Source organism: Oratosquilla oratoria, chromosome 26 (genome assembly GCF_046742065.1).
Source record: "Oratosquilla oratoria isolate Oo_2021 chromosome 26, ASM4674206v1, whole genome shotgun sequence".
Lineage (NCBI taxonomy): Eukaryota > Metazoa > Arthropoda > Malacostraca > Stomatopoda > Squillidae > Oratosquilla > Oratosquilla oratoria.
The window spans coordinates 9,284,679-9,308,403 of NC_134802.1; the positions used below are offsets into that span (position 1 = coordinate 9,284,679).

Here is a 23,725-nt window from a genome sequence, read left to right on the forward strand (position 1 = left end):
GGAACAGAGGGAGTAATTGGTGAGAAACAGTGTGGATTTAGGACGGGTAGAGGTTGTGTAGATCAGATCTTTGTGGTAAGACAGATATGTGAGAAAGCTATAGGAAAGGGGAAGGATGTTTTTTGGGCTTTTATGGATCTGGAAAAGGCTTACCATAGGGTAAACAGAAAGGCACTGTGGGAGGTTAAGTAGATGTATGGGATAGGAGGAAAGCTTCTAGGAGCTGTCAAGAGTTTTTATGAGAGTAGTAGAGCTTGTGTCAGGATTAGAAATGGAGAGAGTGAGTGGTTCGAGGTAAAGGTGGGACTTTGTCAAGGATGCGTTATGTCGCCCTGGCTGTTCAACTTATACATGGATGGGGTAGTGCAAGAGGTAAATGCAAGGGTAGTGGGTCAGGGATTGGAGATGGTTAAAGAAAATGGAGAAAAGTGGGAGGTGAGCCAGCTGTTGTTTGCGGACGACACTGCGCTTGTGGCAGGATCGGAGGGACTGAGGAAGTTGGTGACAGAGTTTGGGAGAGTATGTGATAGAAGAAAGCTCAAGATAAATGTGGGTAAAAGTAAGGTGATGAGATGTACAAGGGGTGAAAGTGGCAGCAGACTGGAAGTGAGCATTAAGGGAGAGTGACTGGAGGAAGTGGATAGTTTTAGATACTTGGGTGCAAATGTGGCAGGAAAAGGTGGAGTGAAGGTGGAGGTAGAATGTAGATTGTGAGAAGCGAGTAAATGCCTTGGATTGAAGAGTGTGATGAGGAATAGACATTTGGGAATGGATGCTAAGAGGAGACTGTATGAAGGAGTGATTGTGCCAACAGCACTGTATGGGTATGGGGCAGAAACATGGAACATAAGAGAGGAAGAGAGGAGTTTGAATGTGTTTGAGATGAGGCGTCTGAGAAGTATGATGGGGGTTACTAGGCTAGATAGAGTGAGAAATGAGGAGGTGAGGAGAAGAACAGGGGTGGAAAGGGAGTTGGGAGATAGGGTTGATGAAAGAGTATTAGGATGGTTTGGACACATGGAAAGAATGAGTGAAGAAAGACTAGTAAAAGAGGTATAGAAGGCAGATGTGGAGGGAGTGAACATGAGGGGATGTCCTAGGATGAGGTGGATGGATGGGGTGAAGGGGGCTTTGGGGAAGAGGGGAATGTCTGTTGAGGAAGGACGGGAGACGACAGAAGACAGGGGTGAATGGAGAATGGTTGTATATGGATGATGTTGTGATGCATGAGGTGGAATGGGCGGGGGGATGGGGGGTGAGGTAGTATGTGTGAGCAAAATTTGACCCAACCCGAAGGGATTTCTCCCCGTCTTCTCCTTTTATGCATGGGGGGACGGAGTGGGGGGACGGAGAGGGGGGTCGCCGATTTAATGAAGCGGCCTTGCTGTGGATGTGCTGTGTCTTGCGACACTGCTTCTGACCCAGGACAGTGGACAAGGTGCAGGGATGACCCGTCATCCAGGAGGTGCTAAGATAAGAGGGAGGGTGGAGGGGTGTGGAGTGTATTCAGGGATGGAATGGGTGGGAATGATTTTATGCCTTTTCCTTTTTGGCTACCTCCCTTGTAAGGGGGAAAAAGCCTTGGTATATGTATGTATGTATGCAGGAAAGAAAAAAGAAACTATGAAAAAGATATTATAGACAAATGTAAGGATCAACCTAAACTCTTTTATAGATATGTACATACATACATAAATATACCAAGGCTTTTTCCCCCTTACAAGGGAGGTAGCCAAAAAGGAAAAGGCATAAAATCATTCCCACCCATTCCATCCCTGAATACACTCCACATCCCTCCACCCTCCCTCTTTTCTTAGCACCTCCTGGATGACGGGTTATCCCTGCACCTTGTCCACTGCCACAAACATGAAAATGTAAAAATGCGTGAAGGAGATAAAGAATATATAGATCACACAGAAATAGCAGAAGTTATAATCAAATATTTCAGGTCTGTTTTTACAATTGAGAGCTCACAAATTTGGGAAGACAGACTATGAGAAAGATCCCCTAAAATGAATTAAATAAAGGTAACACAGAAAGAAATAAGAGACCAAATAAAAACCTAGATGTTAGGAAATCGCATGGACCAGATGGAATTGCAAATTGGATACTGAAAGAGTGTATAAACGAACTGACGGACAAATTATACAAAATAATAAGACTTTTCACTCAAAGAAGGAAAGGCACCGCAAGATTGGAAAGATGCAAACATAGTACCAATATATAAAGGAAGAAACAAAGAAGATCCTACAAAATTCGGACTGGTATCTCTTACAAGCACAGTAGCAAAAATATGTGAAAAGGTTATCAGAAACAAATGGATAAAACACTTGGAAGAGAATAAAATATTAAACCCTAAACAATTTGACTTTAGAAGTGGAAGATAATACAAGAAAGAGTATGCTGGGCAGATTGTGCCTTCTTGGACTTGCAGAAGGCTTTTGACAAAGTACCACATAAAAAGTTAAGAAGAAAAATTGAAATAATAGGAGGAATACAAGGTAGGCTACTGGGCTGGATGAAGGATTTCTTAAGTGGGAGAAAACTGAGAGTGGTACTTAGCGACAAAAATTTGAACTGGGAAGATGTGATAAGTGGCATCCCACAAGGCTCTGTATTGGCTCCTTTAATGTTTGCCATATATATAAATGATATGGATGAGGGAGTGAAGTGTTACATGAACTTCTTTGCTGACGATGCCAAATTACTCAAGAGAGTAAGCACAGAAGATTGCAGATTGCTACAAGAAGACCTGGACAAAATATGGGAATGGAGTCACAGGTGTGAAGTGAACTTCAACATTAAGAAATGTGGTATAATGGAATTTGGAAAAGGCAAAAACAGAATATTGGGTTAATATAAAATTGGTACCAAGGAAGTCAAAAAAGTCGACTCAGAAAGGGACCTGGGAATGATTATCTCAAGTGACTTGACACCTGATAAACATGTCAATAAATTATTTGGAGAGACTTTTAACTTATCAAGATCAATGAAAGTGGCCTTCAACTACATGGATGAAGAAATGGTAAAGAAAATAGTAGTTGCACTGATAAGACCTTAATTAGAGTATGCTGCAACACTATGGGCACCCAACACACATAGAAAGAATTCAAAGAGCAGTGACAAAAATGTTTGACATACAAATAAAGATTGGATAAATTACATCTATCAACACTGAAACACACAAGAGAAAGAGGTGATTTGTTGACCATTTACAGAATTATGAAAGGGAAGGAAGTCCTTAATAGAGACGACTTAATAAAATGGGACAGAAGCGAAACAAGAGGACACGAGAAGCTAAAGAAGGACATTTACAGAAGAGATTTGAAAAATAATAGCTTCCCACATAGAGTGATTGATGTCTGGAACAAATTAAATGGAGAAACAGTGAGTGCCAAAACTATACAAGATTTTAATTATAAACTGGATGCAGAGAGATAAGAAAATGGGTCACTATGTCCTTCACTAAAGACTGCCATTGTTGAGGTTATGACAGAGATGAACAAAAAACATTTAGTGCAGACATGTCAAAGATTTAGATCTTGTACTGAAAGAGTTATATACACTCAAGGTGAATTTATAGAACAAATGTATAAGGTTATTGAAACTTATTACATAAAATTTCATTCAAATATGTTTGTTTACTACTAAGTTGTAGTTATTTTAATTTATTACTACACTTATCCTCAAATACCCCTTGCACCCTGTATTTTATAATGCACATATTGTGATGCATCATCATACATCAAGTGCATGCAAATATTTGATTTGTATTGAAGAGGTTAAACAGCCTCAATAGCCAGTCCACTATTACTGTACCTCTCCTTCTCCAGACACTCCCCATGACATCCATCTAACCCAGGTGCCTTACCAGCTCTCATCATTTACAAAGATCCTTGTAACTCATCTTTTATCACATTTCTTCCATTTTCCTCTATCATCACCATCATTTTCTTTGAGCCTCTCACTGCCACCATCAATCCCTCCCTATCCTTCTCCACATTCAACAACTCATTAAAATACTCTATCCATCTTCCCTTTACCACCTTCACTTCCATAAACATCAGTCCATCTGCACCTATTACATATTCCTCTGCCTGACTCATCTCCCCTTACTCTAAATTTTCTTCAAAAATATCTTTTTATTCTTTTCAGTTTTCTGTTGTACTCCTATCTCATTTTACATCTGCTTTCCTCTTTGCCTCCTTTATCTTATGTTTTGCTTCTCTTTTTTTTTTGTATCTCTCAATCCTGTGTTAGGATTGGAGATGGAGAGAGTGAATGGTTTGAGGTAAACGTGGGGCTGCATCAGGGATGTGTCATGTCACCATGGCTGTTCACTGTGTACATAGATGAGGTAGTACAGGAAGTAAGTGCAAGAGTAATGGGCAGGGGACTGGAGATGGTTAAAGATAATGGAGAAAGGTGGGAGATGAGCCATTGGTTGAGATGCAGGGATGACCCGTCATCCAGGAGGAGCCAAGATAAGAGGGGGGGGGGGATAGTAGTGGAGTATGTGGGAATGGAATGGGTGGGAGTGGAATTTATGCCTTTTTTTTGGCTACCACCCTTGTATGGGGGAAAAAGCTATTGGTATTTGTATGTACCTATCACATGCTTCCTAAGTCCTACTTTGCAACCAATCCCTAAATGCTCACTTCTCTACTATCATCTTCACTTCATCCCACCACTCACTACCCTCCCTTCTATTCTCTCATCTTCCTCCTTGTCCCACATACCATCTTTGCACACCTTGTTATTTCCTCTTTGAAACATACTCATTCCTCTTCCACTTCTACCTCTACTCTATCCTTCACCACTTCCCACACTTCTCTCAGCTTCTTTTGGTACTCCTGCTCCTTTTCTCATTTAAAAAGTTTACTCTAAGCACCTTTTTTCACCTATTCTCCACTCTCAACCTATCATCCACCAAAAAATCATCTGACATTCCCTGTACTGGAGTACTGATTGCAGGTGATAGTGCAGTATTAATTGCACAGTAGCATGCAGCCAATGCTCTAGGGACTATTTTGGGGCATCCCTATGGACCAGAGCCACACATTATTTCATTTAAGTTAGAGTAAAATCTCTACTCCAAGAGGAATGATGCTACTTTTGTACAGCAACTATCCCTCCACTGTGACTTAGTGGTATGGAGTGATGGGACTAGGTATATGGCTCTCTGTAAAATTATCCTATGCAAAATTAAGGCATAAGAGGGTCTGGGAGATTTCTAACCAGAATAAAAAAAAATTGGGTCATTAAAAGTGCATGGGTATTGTAAATATGGGAGCAAAAGGGAGGAGATGGGCAGTATGTTTGTGAAATGGAAGATGGATGTGTTGGCATTAAGTGAAACTAAGTTGAAAGGGAGGGGTGATTTTGAGTTTGAGAGTGTGGTGGGGTGTTGGGAACGAGGAGGGGGCAAGGAATTCAAGTGATGAGATAGGAAAGTGTGTGGTGGAGTGGAAGGAAGTATCTTCAAGGTTAAAGTGGATGAAGGTGAAACTGTGATGGGAGATGTGGGTCTTTGTAAGTGCATATGGTCCTGGTAGTGAGAAGAGTGTGGAGGAAAGGGAGAATTTTTGGATATATTTAAATGAGTATTTAGAGTTTTGGAGGGAATATCAATATAATAGTGTTGGGAGATCTCAATGCTTGAGTAGGGGATGGACCAATAGATGGAGTGGTTGGAAAGTTTGGAGTTGATGGTAGGGATGGGTTTTGAAAGAGAATTGATGATAACTAACACAATGTTTAAGAGGAATATAAAGAATAAGTACAGAGAGAAAGGTGGTGGATGGAAGGTTAGTTGATAAGCCATTAATGAACTATGTAGGGGTATCCAAAGGAAGAAATGGAAGGGTTCTGGATGTCCATGTTCTTTGGGGAGAGAGTAGGGGGAAAGAAATTATACTGTACATAAAAACTTTCTTAACTATGAAAATTCAACATAGCTACATTCACATCAATTCACAAAAAAATCTCTGTTTAATGTTGTATATGTAACAAAAAGTTATGATATTAGTTATGCATTAACCCTAACACAGCAACATGAAAATAGTGCTTACATATTTCCATCCCAGAGTTGTCTTGCAACATTCACAATATATATCTGCAACAGCATGGAGACCTGTCAGAAGAACTCTTTCCTCAGCTGGTCCACATCCCACATTCACACTGCAACAACAAAAACATTGTTATTTTAAAATAAAATATAAGTATTCATTCTTCAAATCTCATAACAATATAAGTATATAAATTATTATATGGAACACATGGACATATTATGTATCAATAATACTATTGCTGCACTCATATTTATGTGCTGCTCAAGGTAATATATCTATTTCTAAGTGAAGATGGCCTACTGAGGTTGTTTTAGTGCAACCTGTTTAACTCTTAAGGTTTTATTCTATATTGTTTGTATGTTTTCTTAATTTATTACACAGAACCACCATGTATTTACCTATTTGCTAGTCACTATACCAAAGCCCCTTTTACCCACACAGAGTGGTAGTCAAAATGCACAACCACTACATGCTCATAAAAACCCATTAACGCTCTTCCCCTCTCAACATTCTGTAATACAGTATACAGGAAATGAGCTAAACTAATGGAGTCCCATCTCTGTTTCCATTTATCAAACCTCACTTGTATTCTTTTTTAGACTATTTCACAAATCTCACATTTGTACAATTTTTTTTTTCATAATGTCTATGGGGTACTATATGAGGTTGATGGTGAGTGATGAATAATAGCTGAAAGGTCCTTAGCTTATCTTTCGTACCTCTTGGTTGGGATGTAAATACAAAAAACATGATCTCACATGACCATAACATGATTCAGACAGTTGCAGCAGGGTCACTAAACACTATAATTCTCTCCTTTTATAAAGATAAACAGTTACAAATCCAACCTATCAGGTGGTCTATGGATGCAACTGAAATGTCATACCTCTTTTTTCTGTACTGCACAATCTTGGTTATTACTTACTAGGTCTTCTCTTGGGGGTTCTACATTAGTATTATCTTCAGTCACAGGTGAATCTAACATTGGATTACTAAGAACATCTACTCTAACTGAAGAGTTATCCATGGAAGTAGCAATTGAATGGTTACTCTTACATTGGCCAAAATCACCTACAAATCTAGGCATAATTTGATCTACATGTCTTTTCCAAATTATATTTCCTAAACTTTGAAACTCCACCTTATTTCTTGAATTTTATCAATCTTTCCTTCCACCCACAGAGAACCTTTACCAAAATTGCGAACAAACACTGTATCATTCAGTTCACATAAAGACACTTCCTCCTTAAACATTTCATTATTCAATCTACTGGAAGATCTGTCCTCCACTCTAACAGCTTCTACAGTACCCTTGAAAACTCTATTAAACTGAACTCAGTTGGAGACCAGTGGAAGAGTTGATGATGGTTCTTCATTGATTATATAGAAATCTACATATCATGGTATGCATATCTCCTTTCTGAAATTTTTCTTTTCCTTCTTTAAATGTTCTTACTGCCCTTTCTGTTAATCCATTTGAGGATGGATGATAAGGTGCTGGTGTTACAGTTTAATATAATTTTTTTCTTGGAAACTCCTCCATTTCATTAGAAACCAAAGTAGGGGCATTATCTGACACTATAACATCCAGAATCCTGTAGTTAGCAAATGACTCTCTTAATTATCTTATAGTTACTGTCAAACTTATTGTGAGAATCTACCATCATAAGGAAATATTTCTCTTCAATATGCAATTTCGACCATGATTTATCAAGTGTTAGGCCAAGACAATATTGGAGCTTTAGGATTATTAAAGTTTTTAAAACAAATACTACAATTCCTAGTGATTTCTCCAAGGTCTTGATCTATCTTTGGCCACCATACCCAATTCCTAGCTCTGCTTTCATTGCATGGATACTATTATGACCACTTTGTAAATTGTTTAACACTTAACTCTTAAATCCACAGGAATAAATACTCTGTTTCTGTACAAATTACATCATTATGCAGAGACAATACTCCTTTTATAGCAGCATATTCTAGGAAAGACACACTACTCTTTTGACCATCCCAATTTTAGAAAATTCTTTAACTGAGCCAATACAGGATCTTTATTGGTCATCTTCCTAATCACATGAAAATATAATTAAAATAAATTATTTCTATTAAATTTAAATATTCAGCTGGTCTACCAGACTGCAATTCATCATCCAGGGGTTATCTAATCAATGCATCACAATTACATTTTCTTTCCCTGGTTTTTGAACCAATTCAAAATAATACCAACATAACAATAAAGCCCATCATTGTATTCTAGCATTAGTATTTCAAGGAATCTGCTTTTCTCTTCCAAACAAGCCTAACAAGGGTTTATGATCTGTTCTAGCAACAAATTTTCTACCAAATAAAAAATACCTGAATCTTTTAATAGCAAACACAAGAGGTAATCCCTCTTTATCCAATTGAGAATAATTCAGTTCAATTTTTGACAATTTCTTACTTGCAAAGGAAATTGGTTTTTCTATGCCATCTACCTCTTGTAACAATACACATCCAACTCCAATCGGAGATGCATCTACTTCTACAATTAAAGGACTTCCTCCATCAAAATGACCCAAAATGTATATTCAGCAAAATCAATCTTACATACATACATACATATACCAAGGCTTTTTCCCCCTTCCAAGGGAGGTAGCCAAAAAGGGAAAGGCATAAAAACACTCCCACCCATTTCATCCCTAAATACACTCCACACCCCTCCCACCCTCCCTCTCATCTGAGCACCTCCTGGATGACGGGTCATCCCTGCACCCTGCCCACCGCCCTGGGTCAGAAGCAGTGTCGCAAGACACAGCACATCCACAGCAAGGCCGCTTCATTTAATCGGCGACCCCCCCTCTCCGTCCCCCTTTGCATATAAGGCGAGGACGGGGAGAAATCCCTTCGGGCTGCGTCAAAATTTACTCCTCATGCAGTCACATCATCATCCATATACAACCATTCTCCACTCACCTCTGTCTTCCGTCCTCTCCCTTCCTTCCTCAACAGACATTCCCCTCTTCCCCAAAGCCCCCTTCACCCCATCCATCCACCTCATCCTAGGACGTCCCCTCATGTTCACTCCCTCCACATCTGCTTTCCATACCTCTTTTACTAGTCTTTCTTCACTCACTCTGTCACTAACTTCCTCAATCCCTCCTCTGATCCTGCCACAAGCGCAGTGTCGTCCGCAAACAACAGCTGACTCACCTCCCATTTTTCTCCATTTTCTTTAACCATTTCCATTCCCTGATTCACCACCCTTGCATTTACCTCTCACACTACCCCATCCATGTATAAGTTGAACAGCCAGGGTGACATAACACATCCCTGACGAAGTCCCACCTTCCCTCAAACCATTCACTCTCTCCATTTCTAATCCTGACACACTCTCTACTACATACATATACCAAGGCTTTTTCCCCCTTCCAAGGGAGGTAGCCAAAAAGGGAAAGGCATAAAAACACTCCCACCCATTTCATCCCTAAATACACTCCACACCCCTCCCACCCTTCCTCTCATCTGAGCACCTCCTGGATGACGGGTCATCCCTGCACCCTGCCCACCGCCCTGGGTCAGAAGCAGTGTCGCAAGACACAGTACATCCACAGCAAGGCCGCTTCATTTAATCGGCGACCCTCCCTCTCCGTCCCCCTTTGCATATAAGGCGAGGACGGGGAGAAATCCCTTCGGGCTGCGTCAAAATTTACTCACACATACTACCCCACCCCCCCGCCCATTCCTCCTCATGCAGTCACAACATCATCCATATACAACCATTCTCCACTCACCTCTGTCTTCCGTCCTCTCCCTTCCTTCCTCAACAGACATTCCCCTCTTCCCCAAAGCCCCCTTCACCCCATCCATCCACCTCATCCAAGGACGTCCCCTCATGTTCACTCCCTCCACATCTGCCTTCCATACCTCTTTTACTAGTCTTTCTTCACTCATTCTTTCCATGTGTCCAAACCATCCTAATATTCTTTCATCAACCCTATCTCCCAAATCCTTTTTCACCCCTGTTCTCCTCCTCACCTCCTCATTTCTCAATCTATCCAGCCTAGTAACCCCCACCATACTTCTCAGACACCTCATCTCAAACACATTCAAACTCCTTCTCTCTTCTTCTCTTATGTTCCACGTTTCTGCCCCATACAGTGTTGTTGGCACAATCACTCCTTCATAAGAGAAGAAGCAAAGGAAAAAAACTTGAAGAGATCGGAGACAGAATGCAAAGAATTCCAGTGGAGAGTAATAGACTTGAGATTAAGACAATGGCGCATCAAAGCGAAAAAACCAAGGGAAGAAGAAACCAGGGAGAAGGAAGAAAATTAAAAGTGGCCTATACCAACATTGACGGACTAATTTCGGGACTGAACGAACTCAATGATTATCTGTTAGAAGCAAAACCAGACATAATGGGAATTGTAGAGACTAAACTAAGAGGTGAAATACCATCCACTGTTATCGGACAAGGTTTATACAACTACTGGATAAAAAACAGGGACAAGAAACAGGGAGGGGGAATCATGTTCTTGGCCAAGAAAGACCTAAAGGTGACAAAAATTGCAGAGGGCAAAGGCAATGTTGAATTGATCATGATAAAAGTCGAAGGCAAGAATATGAAAAGTAGAAAGTTTGTGGTGACTTATGTGCCTCCAAAAACAAGCGCTTGGAAAGAAAACGAACATACAAAAATGCTAGATGATACAAGAAAATCACTAAATGAGATACTAATGGGTAAGGGTAATCTGGTAATTATGGGGGACTTCAATTGCAAAGAAATTTGTTGGGACAGCATGACAGTGCAAGGAGGAGATGACTCGTGGGGCAATGTACTGCTAGATATGACCATGGAGTACACAATGACCCAATGGGTCCGTGAAAACACAAGGTACAGAAATAATGAAGAGCCATCGAAACTAGATCTAATATTTACAACAGAACCTGAAATAGTGCATAAAGTCCAGTATGAGACACCAATTGGAAAGAGTGACCATGTACTCATCGAAACTGTACTAAAGGAAGAAATAGACATAGAGAGGAATGAAAAGCATAGGAAAGGAAGACTGATGTACAACAAAACAGACTTTACAAAACTAAAGACATTCTTCCGGAATGCAAACTGGGAAATATTTTACAGGGAAGAAACAACAGTGGAAGAGAAATGGAATATATTGATGGAAAACTACAATGAAGGTGTAAACAGGCATGTACCAAGACAAAAGCGAGAGAGAGAGTACATTAAATGTTGGTTCAACAAGAGATGCAGTGAGGCAAAGGACAGAAGGGACAAAGCTTGGAAAAAGTGGAGAAAAGACAAAAAACAAAGCAAATGGCAAATTTATGTTAACTATAGAAATGAGTATGTTAATGTGAGAAGAGAGGAAAAAAGGAACCATGAGAAGGATATTATAGACAAATGCAAAGAGCAACCCAAACTATTCTATCGGTACGTGAATGGTAAACTTAAAAACAAACAGGAAATGGTGAAACTATGCCAAGGAAACATAGAATACACAGAAGATTTAGAGATGGCCGAAGTCATGAACAATCACTTTAAATCTGTTTTCACCAGAGAGAAAATACCAAATTGTGACATAGATAAAAACAAGAAATCTCCCCTCATGAATGAGTTTACAGCATCACTAAAGGAAATATCAGAACATCTATCAAGGCTGGATGTCAGAAAATCACATGGCCCGGATGGTATTGCAAATTGGATTCTAAAGGAGTGCAAAGAAGAACTAACAGACAAAATACACATCTTAATAAACAGCTCACTCAAAGAAGGAAAGATACCCGAGGACTGGAAAAACGCTAACATTGTACCAATATACAAAGGAGGAAACAAAGAAGAACCCACCAACTATAGGCCAGTTTCACTAACAAGCACCATAGCCAAATTTTGTGAGAAAATAATCAAGAATAGATGGGTAAAACATCTGGAAGACAATGACATATTAAACCCAAGACAATTCGGATTCAGACAAGGAAGATCATGCTCCACAAACTTAATATGCTTTTACTCAAGACTAATAGACATAGTGCAAGAAAGAAATGGATGGGCTGATTGTGCATTCCTAGACTTGCAAAAAGCCTTTGACAAAGTACCACACAGAAAACTACTAAAAAAAACTGGAACACATAGGAGGAATACAAGGAAACCTACTAAAATGGATAGAGGACTTTCTGACTGGTAGAAAGATGAGAGTAGTGCTCAGAGAAAAATATTCAGATTGGAAAGAGGTGATCAGTGGAGTACCGCAAGGATCTGTGCTGGCACCAACAATGTTTGCTATCTATATGAATGACATGGACGAGGACGTGAACTGCTACATGAGCTTCTTTGCCGATGACGCCAAACTGCTAAGGAAAATAGAAACTGATGAGGACTGTGAAGCACTGCAAGAAGACCTAAATAGGGTATGGAACTGGAGTCAGAAATGGGAAGTGGACTTTAATACTAAGAAGTGTAGCATAATGGAGTTTGGAAAAAGCAAAAACAGAATAACAGGAAAATATACAATTGGAACCAAAGAAGTAAAGAAAGTAGGATCCGAAAAAGATTTGGGAGTAATTATCACGAACGACTTGTCCTATGATATACAGATTAACAAAATTGTCGGGGAGACTTACAACTTGCTAAGATCAATAAAAGTGGCGTTTACATACTTGGACAAAGACATGATAAAAAAAATATTGGTTACATTGATAAGGCCTAGATTAGAGTATGCGGCGACATTGTGGTCCCCCAGTACCAAAAAGAATATAAAGAAAATAGAAAGAATCCAAAGAGCAGCTACAAAAATGGCACCTGCACTTGCAAACCTATCATACGAGGAGAGATTGGCTAAACTGGAGTTACCGACACTGGAGCAAAGAAGAGAGAGAGGTGACCTATTGACCATCTACAGAATCATGAGAGGCACAGAGGTACTCGATAGAGAGAACTTACTTAACTGGGACAAAAGAAACACAAGAGGACATGGAAAGAAAATCAAAAAACATAGCTATAGAAGAGAACTGAAGAAAAACAGTTTTCCTCATAGAGTTTTGGACACTTGGAACAAACTGGACAATGAAATAGTATGCGCAAAAACCATTCATGAGTTTAAAAACAAACTAGACACTGCAAGATACAAAGGTGGGACATCACGAGCATAGCTCCCCTTCCCGCAAAATACAACTAGGTAAATACAACTAGGTAAAAATACAGTCTCCTCTTCGCATCCATTCCCAAATGTCTATTCCTCATTACACTCTTTAAACCACCAAGGCATTTACTCGCTTCTCTCAATCTACATTCTACCTCCACCTTCACTCCACCTTTTCCTGCTACACTTGCACCCAAGTATCTAAAACTATCCACTTCCTCCAGTCGCTCTCCCTTAATGTTCACTTCCAGTCTACTGCCACTTTCACCCCTTGTACATCTCATCACCTTACTTTTACCCAATCTTATGGATTGCATTCTATTGAAATTTTACTTCTTTAAGAAATCATACAATGGAGATAGCTTTGAAGAAAATGTCCTTACAAACTTGCAATAATAGGTTATCATACCTAGAAAAGATTGTATTTCTTCTATAGAAGTAGCACATGGACAATCAAAAATAGCTTTTATTCTTTTTGCCAGATATGTGGTAACCTAGATACTCAATAGATCTAGCATTCAAAACAATTTCACCTTTATCTATTTGATATTATATTTTGGCAAGAGTTCTAAAGCTTTTCTCAATCTGGTATCATGTTCTACTTGAGTAATACCACAAATGATATCTAAATATGTAGCAATACCCTCCAATTTGGCAAAAAATTGCACAATATCTGAAAAATACCAGGAGATGAAGATAAGTCAAAAGGTAAACATTTATATTTAAATTATCCTTTATGAGTATTAATTACTAAGTAATTTTGGCTTTATTCTTCAACATGTATTTGTAGATATACATTCTGGATGGAGTAGTGCGAGAGGTAACTGCAAGGGTAGTGGGTCAGGGATTGGAGATGGTTAAAGAAAATGGAGAAAAGTGGGAGGTGAGCCAGCTGTTGTTTGCAGACGACACTGCGCTTGTGGCAGGATCGGAGGAGGGATTGAGGAAGTTGGTGACAGAGTTTGGGAGAGTATGTGATAGAAGAAAGCTCAAGATAAATGTGGGTAAAAGTAAGGTGATGAGATGTACAAGGGGTGAAAGTGGCAGCAGACTGGAAGTGAGCATTAAGGGAGAGTGACTGGAGGAAGTGGATAGTTTTAGATACTTGGGTGCAAATGTGGCAGGAAAAGGTGGAGTGAAGGTGGAGGTAGAATGTAGATTGAGAGAAGCGAGTAAATGCCTTGGTGGATTGAAGAGTGTAATGAGGAATAGACATTTGGGAATGGATGCTAAGAGGAGACTGTATGAAGGAGTGATTGTGCCAACAGCCCTTTATGGGACAGAAACATGGAACATAAGAGAGGAAGAGAGAAGGAGTTTGAATGTGTTTGAGATGAGGTGTCTGAGAAGTATGATGGGGGTTACTAGGCTAGATAGAGTGAGAAATGAGGAGGTGAGGAGGAGAACGGGGGTGGAAAGGGAGTCGGGAGATAGGGTTGATGAAAGAGTATTAGGATGGTTTGGACACATGGAAAGAATGAGTGAAGAAAGACTAGTAAAAGAGGTATGGAAGGCAGATGTGGAGGGAGTGAACATGAGGGGACGTCCTAGGATGAGGTGGATGGATGGGGTGAAGGGGCTTTGGGGAAGAGGGGAATGTCTGTTGAGGAAGGATGGGAGAGGACAGAAGACAGGGGTGAATGGAGAATGGTTGTATATGGATGATGTTGTGATGCATGAGGTGGAATGGGTGGGGGGATGGGGGGTGAGGTAGTATGTGTGAGCAAAATTTGACTCAGCCCAAAGGGATTTCTCCCCGTCTTCTCCTTTTATGCATGGTGGGACGGAGAGGGGGGGTCGCCGATTTAATGAAGCGGCCTTGCTGTGGATGTGCTGTGTCTTGCGACACTGCTTCTGACCCAGGACAGTGGACAAGGTTTACTGGTATCTACACAATAGTTATTAATCATGCCTTCCACCTTTACCTCATCCATTCTCTCAACTCTAGATTCATCATTTGTACCAGTCAGATAAATAACCATATTATTCATCAAGTCATGTCCACATATATTTGCGTTATGAAAATCAACAGCATAAAAGGTTTGTACAGCATAATATTCATTATATTGAATCTTAACTACTACTTTGCCTAAAACCTCTACATTTCTATTATCATAAACAGTAAGTTTTTAATGACATGGTTAAATTTTCAAATTCAACTTTTTTACCCACTCTTTGGTCAAAATTGACACAGCAGCACCACTGTCCACTTCAAATGGGACTTCAAACAGTACTAGTCCCTTATTCAATCTGAAATAAACTTCATTATGATGAAGAACATCAACATGTCCTTTCACTGTTATCAATTTATCATCATTAACTTCTTCACCACTATTCAGAACCTTAATGCTTTTCTTGCTCTTGCCTTTACCAATTGCAGCTTTATATTCAATTTTTTTCCATTAAACCTAAGAGAAACTGGTTTTTCCTCTTTACACACTCTGTAAATGATCCTTTTTATGGCACAAATTACATCTAAGGTTTTTGAACCTACAAAACCTACTATCATATGAATATCCACAAATTGTATTCGCCAATCTAACTGCAGACTGTTTCGTTGTGAGCTCACAACATAAACTCTTTCCAAATTGTGAATATTTTCCAAAACTTTAATAGAGTTCATGTTCCTTAAATCTATATCCAAGGCTACCAAGTTTGAAAAATACACCATTTTCCACTGAATTGGTCTCTCTGGAATCAAACTGTGATCCAAATACACGATTATTATATAGTTAAAACTCAATATTTGAACATCTTGGAAGTCTAACTTTTCGATACTTGAACACAAAAGTTCGACTTGGTGATGTTCGTACACATAGTTGGAAACAAAGGCTCCTGGCCTCTCCCTCCTCACCGCCGCCAGCTGTCCTGCTGTGGTTGTGAGAAAAACATTCTTCTGCATTCTGTCTGTGGTTTTTCATTTAAAAACTTACAATGGCACCAAAGAGGCTTATTAGTGGTGAAAATAAACCTAAAACGAAGAATGTAGTGACAACCATTGAACAGAAAAAGGAGATTATTGATAAATACAAGAAAGGAGCAAGAATCACTGATCTTGCAGCTGAGTGTTGTATGTGTGGTAAATTGAGATTAATTGTCTTATTATTATTTTTATATACATGAAAATGGTGTTAAAGAATTGTATACTGGTGCTGTAGATTCCTTTTATATGTGATTCTCATATGTTTTATACTTTGTAATAGGTTTAGATCCTATACAGCACTTTTAGTCGTGTGTATCTAATTGAATCCTATGTAGACATCTTTTGTTTTTGTTAAGTTACTGATACGAAGACGTTCTAGACGTCACTTGTTTGTTTACATACGCTTGCAATTAAACTCATGGAAGCAAGACCCCGTTTTTCAACTTTCCTCACCGACACACTGCTACAGTGGCGACGAGGATTTGTGGATTTAGTGAGCCAAAGGACTGATTTCAGTTTTAGAAGACAGAAATAGCTGCCTTTCCAACTGATGGTGGAGAAATCGAAGGATGAAGATATACTCACCCATTCACCCCATCGGAACCGTCCTGGCCACTCTGGATTCGTAAATAGCCTTTGTGTAGCAGGCTACGAATCAATTGTTTCAATAGGAAACTGGATTTAATACAAGTAGAATTACAATGGCAAATAACTCAGGTAAGATTGACTGTTTTGACCCCAATAAGATTAAGTGGGAGATATGGCTTAGTATGCTGCAAGCTCATTTTGCATACAATGGAGTCACTGATGATAACAAGAAGAAAAATTCTTTATTAGTATCATTAGGAAGTGAAACGTACAGCACGCTAGCTTCGCTCACTTCACCTAATTTGCCACATGAGAAAGACTATAATGATTTAGTGAAGCTTTTAGAAGCACATTACAAGGTTAAACCGAGCTATCATCGGAGTTTGATTAAATTTCAAAACAGAAAGAAAAAATCTGTTGAAAGTTTAAGAGACTTGTATGCAGACTTGAAAAGTCTAGCCAAAGATTGCAACTTTGGGACCTTATTCGACGCCCGAGTGAGAGACCAACTGTTTATGGCTATTGAAACTGAAGTGTATTTCCCGAACTTAGTTGCAGAGAATTTGGATTTACAAACTATGTCTTCAACGGACACCTTAGAGAAAATTTTAAATTTGTAAAAAGCTTTCGTTGGAGAAAAGCTCCCGACTACTGAAGTGAGGAAAGTGGGGGTTAGTTCTGAATATGTTAATAGTCAGAAAAAAGAAAGTTGTAAGCATTGCGGGTATCCACATAAAAGTGAGAACTGTAGGTTTAAGCACCTAACTTGTTCAGTTTGTAACACGAGAGGACACCTAAAACGAGTGTGCCGTTTTGATAAGACTGTGTCTGGTAAGCCACACAGTGCCCAGAAAGGATCTTTTGGAAAATTTACCAACAAGAAGACGTTTGGAAAAAAGAAAACTAATATGGTTTTCGAGGGAATTTCTCAGGAAGAGAGAGATACTGGTAGTGATGATAACCAATTGTTACATTTAGTGGATCGACCTAGCCTTCCAGAAGTGGTTAGTGTTGATATTTCTCATGAACCTATACACAGTGTTGTAGGTAAGGTTTTGCCAGTGAGAAACAAGGTTGATATAAATATTGAAGGTCATAATGTGCCCTATGAAATTGACTGTGGTGCCAGTGTGTCGACTCTAACCTTGCATTGGGTTAAGAAATTAAATTTATCTCTAGAGCCTAGTGATAAAATTTTGAAGGCTTATGGTAATAATGATTTGCATGTTTTGGGTAAGGTTTATGCAAATATATTTTATAATGGTCACAATGTAATTCAAATTTTGTATGTAGTTGAATCTAATAACTCTAACTTATGTGGAAGAGATTTAATGCCTAAAATTGGTATTGCACTCACAGGTATAGAGGAAGGAGTTAATGTTTTGGATTCCAAGGTACCGTATTTTCCGGCGTATAGTGCGCGACTTTTTTCCGTTGGAAGGGCCTAAACATGGGGGGTGCGCGTTATCCGGTGGTGTGCATTATCTACGGCCTACGATAAAAATTCTGCGGCTGTGTGTGTAATTTTTTTTCACAACAACGTGACGATGTTGGCCGTCACAAAGTCGGGACGGCACACTTCTCTGTGACGTTCCGTGAGAACAAGAACAGCCATGGTGATATGAAAGAATACGCCATAAACATGATCAATATTCATGATATTTGCCCATGTTCACAGCATCCTAGTTTGAATTTTTATGTTGGCTTTGTTGCTTCACTTTAGGTATAGTACAAATTCCGTTGCGGCCGTTCATAAACTCGTGTCAAACACGTGACTACAACACCCTCTTTCGGGAGTTATATTAACTAAACGTCACCTCGATGAGAGACTGTCCTATTTCACCACTGTTATTGCAGGTTCAAAGCTAAAACGAAGCAGTTTGTAGTTTGTTTCAGTATTAAAAAAAAATGGTAAAGACGAATTATTTCCTTAAGATATAAAATGAACATTTTCTGTAAAAATCCAGAAATTTTTCTGTATATTTTACTTTCAATAAACTTTTTTTAGATCATATTTCCTACAAACTATTTAAGCTACAAAGTAATAAGGGACCAACGCACAACATGAGTCATATACCGGTACATGTAGTTCCGACTTTTTCTTAGTTGTGTCCTGATTGATGCCTAAACTGACACTTAATTTAGTGACAAATCAACAGATTTCCCAGCGGTGGCTCTAGCCAATGAAAAAAACTTCTCCATGTAACCTCGTTCACATGATACTAAGTAATTAATTGCCGTTATTTCATTGGTTTATTTTTACTAACATTAATTATCGTAGTCTATGCAAATATTTGGGATCCGTAAAACAGCACTGGTACCAACATCATGAACGTTGGCCGTTTTAGCTCACCCGGAATATGCGAGATCAGGGCCGAGATTGACAGTTCTATTGCCAATCTAGCCTACACTAAATACCCTCTTGCAAGAGTTTGTTAAACTAAACGTCACTTCAGTAAAGACACTTATGAACCGAAACAGTTACTGCATGGCGATAAAAACTTGTACACGGTGATAAAAACTTGTACACGGTGATAAAAAATTGTAAGATGAATTATTCCCTCAGGATAGTAAATTAAAATTTTTCTGTAAAAATCCGAAATTTTTCATGTACATTTTGTATTCAATAAACTTTTCATGGCTCAAATTTTCCACAAAACAATGAACCAACGCAAGCAGGAGTCGCATACATGCAGTTCACGAGCTTTAGCCACCAGTGACTTTTCCTGGCATGCGCGTTATACGCCGGTGCGCGCTATCTGTGTACTGAGATAACGTAGTGCATGGGTGTGCATTATAACCCGATGCGCATTTTAAGCCGGAAAATACGGTACAATTAGATAATTTTTCAGCTGATTCTAGATTGCCAATTTCATGTGTTGTAGCAAAGGTACACCTAAAGAGCGGTGCTGTACCTAGTTGGAAAAAAGCAAGGCCTGTGCCCTACCACTACAGAAAATTGGTAGAAGATGCTTTAGAAGAGTTAGTTGATAACAATATCATTGAACCAGTACATTCTAGTACTTGGGCAGCTCCAATTGTACCAGTGTTAAAAGCTGACAAAAAGTCAATGCGTATCTGTGTAGATTTCAAGGAGTTAAACAAAAGTATTTCATGTGACCAGTACCCTTTGCCTAAAGTTGATGAAATCTTTGCTGTTGTTGGGAAAAGCAAGATATTCTCAAAGATTGATTTAAAAGATGCTTACTTACAGGTGCCAGTAGATGATGAGAGTCAAGAATTGCTAGTAATTAATACTCATAAAGGTCTTTTTAAATATAAAAGATTACCCTTTGGACTTGCATCATCTCCTGCCATCTTCCAAAGATTGATATCCCAATTATTGATGAATATAGATGGAGTAGTTGCCTTCTTAGATGACATATTAGTCGGAGGAGAGACTAAAGAGGAACATGATATGAGATTAGATAAAGTGTTGAAGGTATTTCAGAAACATAATGTTGCTATTAAAAAGAAAACTGTTCTGAATACCAATTCCTTAGAATACTTAGGATATGTCATTTCAGGTGATGGCATAAAACCTTCACCAAGGAAACTTGCTGCTATTTTAGAAGCACCTATACCAAAGTCTGTAGGTGAAGTTCAATCATTTTTGGGTCTAGTAACTTATTATTGTAGGTTTGTAAGAAATTTTTCAAGTGTATTAGCACCTCTGTATGATTTACTGAAGAAAAATGCAAAATTTAAGTGGTCTTCTGTTGAAGCAAAAGCATTTATGACTGTTAAGGAAGAGTTAGTCAACTCTGATTTACTAGCCAATTTTGATGGTGAACATGATGTTATTGTTGAAGTAGATGCTTCACCAGTAGGAGTAGGATGTGTGTTAATTCAAGAAATGAATGGTAGTCCAAGACCAGTTTACTTTGCAAGTAAAAAGCTGTCTGCTGCTGAGCTAAATTATTCTCAGTTGGACAAAGAAGCTCTAGCGTTAGTGTACGCGGTAACTAAGTTTAAATATTTTTTGCTTGGACGTAAGTTTGTGCTCCGTACAGATCACAAACCTCTACTTGGTTTATTTGGTAGTGAGAAACAGATTCCTGTCAATGCAAACGCAAGAGTACAGCGTTGGGCATTATTGTTATCCCAGTATGATTACCAATTGTGTTTTAAATCAGGCAAACAAAACATTGTAGCAGATACTCTGAGCCGTTTGCCTGTATCAGATTCTGTTTTAGACTCACATACACCTGCTGAATATGTGAATTTAGTTGAAAATTTGGAAGATCAAAATATTTCCTATGAAAGGGTTAAGGTTATGACAAAGAGTGATCCTGTTTTGAGGAAGGTTTTCCAATGTGTTAAATTTGGGTGGATTGATAATCCTGTTATTTCTGAATATGCAGCAGTTAAAGCAGATTTAAGTATATATGAAGATGTGTTGCTATTTAGGAATAGAGTAGTTATACCAGCTGAATTAAGAAGTAGTGTACTTTCACAGCTGCATGTTGTTGTTGTTGTTGTTGTTGTTGTTGTTGTTGTCGTTCCCTAGACTGTCTGTCCGAGCAGTCCCGTCTCCCCAAGGAAGGCCACAGCCGAAACTTTTTCCCACAAATCCATTATAGAGTGTATGTTGTGTTGTTTGCGTGCATGATTGTGTATAATGCAGTCTTCCATTATGTGTTGTATGGTATGGGGTGAAGTGTTACATCCTGGGCAGCTGTTCACAACACGGTCGTCCAGCCTCTTCTGGTAGCTTAGAAGTGCTGGGTGGTGACCGCATCGCAGTCTGGCCAAGTGGACTCTGTCCTTTCGTGGGAGAGAGGATTCAGAAGGGTGGATATCAGGGGGTCTGGCATGCAGCAGTGTGTTGTCTTTCAGTGTGTTAATGGAGCGGTGAGTGATATGATTATGAATATGTTTCCGGCGGCTGGTATTTGGTGGTTGTGGAGGAAGAGAAGAGAGTATCTGTGCGTAATAAAGGTCTTTGGGTGTAGTTTTAATGTTTCTTGGTGTGTGTGGGTGTTCTGCTATGTAGTGTAGCGGGTGTGATGTGTTTGTGGTGGCTGCAGCAAGTGTTTGTGTGCCTCTCATGTCGAGGTGGTCCTTGACTTTGAGGACTTTTGTTTCATGGTGTAAATGGTCTGTAGGTGTTGTATTTGTGCAGCCTGTAATTGTTTTTATGGCTTTGTTTTGTATGGAGCTGCAACATCTACGTCGTGGGACCACCCCCCAACCCCAAGAGTTGGGGGCCAATCAGCAGCAACCACCCCTGGCCATCAGCTCTACGCAGATGGCACCGATCCCCAAGGAGGAGCTACGCCTACCTGGGGGAGTACCACAGCTACATGTAGGTCATAATGGTATCAGTGCTATGAAGGCTGAAGCCAGGAATTGGATATGGTGGCCTAAGTTAGATCAAGATATATCTGAGGTTACTAAAGCTTGTTCAATTTGTTTTAAAAATTTTCAAGGTTCTCAGGAAGTTACCTTATCATGGCCTGAGACGGGTAAGTCTTGGTGTAGACTCCATATGGACTATGCAGGTCCAATCAATGAAAGTTATTTCTTAGTGATTGTGGATTCACACTCAAAATTTATGGATGTTCATGTAACAAAGTCAACAACATCTACAGTAACAATTTCTATGCTGAGAAAAACTTTTTGTAATTTTGGGTTACCTGACATTGTAGTTTCAGATAATGCCTCATCATTTGCATCTGAGGAAATGGAGACTTTCTTTGAAAAGAATGGAATAAAACATATGACACCAGCCCCATATAACCCATCATCTAATGGTTTAGCTGAGAGAGCTGTAAAAACTTTCAAGGAAGGATTAAGTAAATTTAAGGAAGGTGATATCAGAACCAGAATTTGTAGATTTTTGTATAACTACAGACATTCAATTCATTGTTCCACAGGTAAAGCTCCAGCTGAGCTAATGTTTAACAGAAACTTCAGAGGTATAATTGAGAAAATTAAACCACAAAATAAGAAGGAAAAGGTTTTGGAAAAAGAGTGTAAGTTTGAGAAGTCTGAATATAAGATTGATGATGCTGTTTTTGTAAAGAATTATGGCAAAGGTCATTCATGGTTGGAAGGGAAAGTAATTGAAGTTCTAGGTGTGAGAAACTACAAAGTGATGTTAAAAGATTTTGGAAACATTGTTTGGAAAAGACATTCTGATCAACTTATGCCTAGATATACACCAACTGTTCCCAGTAATGACACTGTACGTAAAGACAACTCGGGTAGCAGTAAACCTTTTGTGACTATGTATTCTTCAGGTCAAGGACACTGTCCTAATAGTTCAGAAGTAATCGATAAGGCTGATGAAAATTCCTCTGTAAATGTTGATAATGATGATAATGCTGTGAAAGTACCAAGTCCACAACCAGTTAGAAGATCTAGCAGAGTTGTGAAACCACCTGATAGATTGAATCTATAATTGTGGTGTTATAAAGATAAATGTTTCAGTTATGTTCATATGGATACTCCTTTTTCAATAAGGGAAAAGGGATGTGGTAAATTGAGATTAATTGTCTTATTATTATTTTTATACACATGAAAATGGTGTTAAAGAATTGTATACTGGTGCTGTAGATTCCTTTTATATGTGATTCTCATATGTTTTATACTTTGTAATAGGTTTAGATCCTATACAGCACTTTTAGTCGTGTGTATCTAATTGAATCCTATGTAGACATCTTTTGTTTTTGTTAAGTTACTGATACGAAGACGTTCTAGACGTCGCTTGTTTGTTTACATACGCTTGCAATTAAACTCATGGAAGCAAGACCCCGTTTTTCAACTTTCCTCACCGACACACTGCTACAGTATGGCAAAATCTACAGTAGCAACCATACTGAAGAACAAGGAAGACATTAAGGGAGCTGATGTGGTGATGGGTGCGAAAAAGCAACTTAAGCAATCTACGGCAGTGGAAGAAATGGAAAAATTGTTGATGGTGTGGATAAATGAAAGGCAGATCTAGTGATTCTGTCATATATTCAGAGGGCATAATTTGTGCAAAGGCTAGGCGGCTCCAT

General features: G+C 39.1%; 1 protein-coding gene across 4 annotated transcripts in view; it reads right to left on the reverse strand.

Moving 5' to 3' along the window:
* Window positions 1–23,725, reverse strand: part of Ypel (Yippee-like) — a 485,504-nt gene that overhangs the window by 41,653 nt on the left and 420,126 nt on the right. For all 4 annotated transcript variants that reach the window (XR_012967632.1, XM_076209305.1, XM_076209307.1 and 1 more), the window contains exon 6: window positions 6,072–6,180. Coding sequence is in view for 3 of the 4 variants with exons in the window: in XM_076209305.1 (XP_076065420.1) it covers window positions 6,072–6,180 (109 nt within the window). In the remaining variant the exon portion in view is untranslated. The remainder of the gene's footprint in view (window positions 1–6,071; window positions 6,181–23,725) is intronic.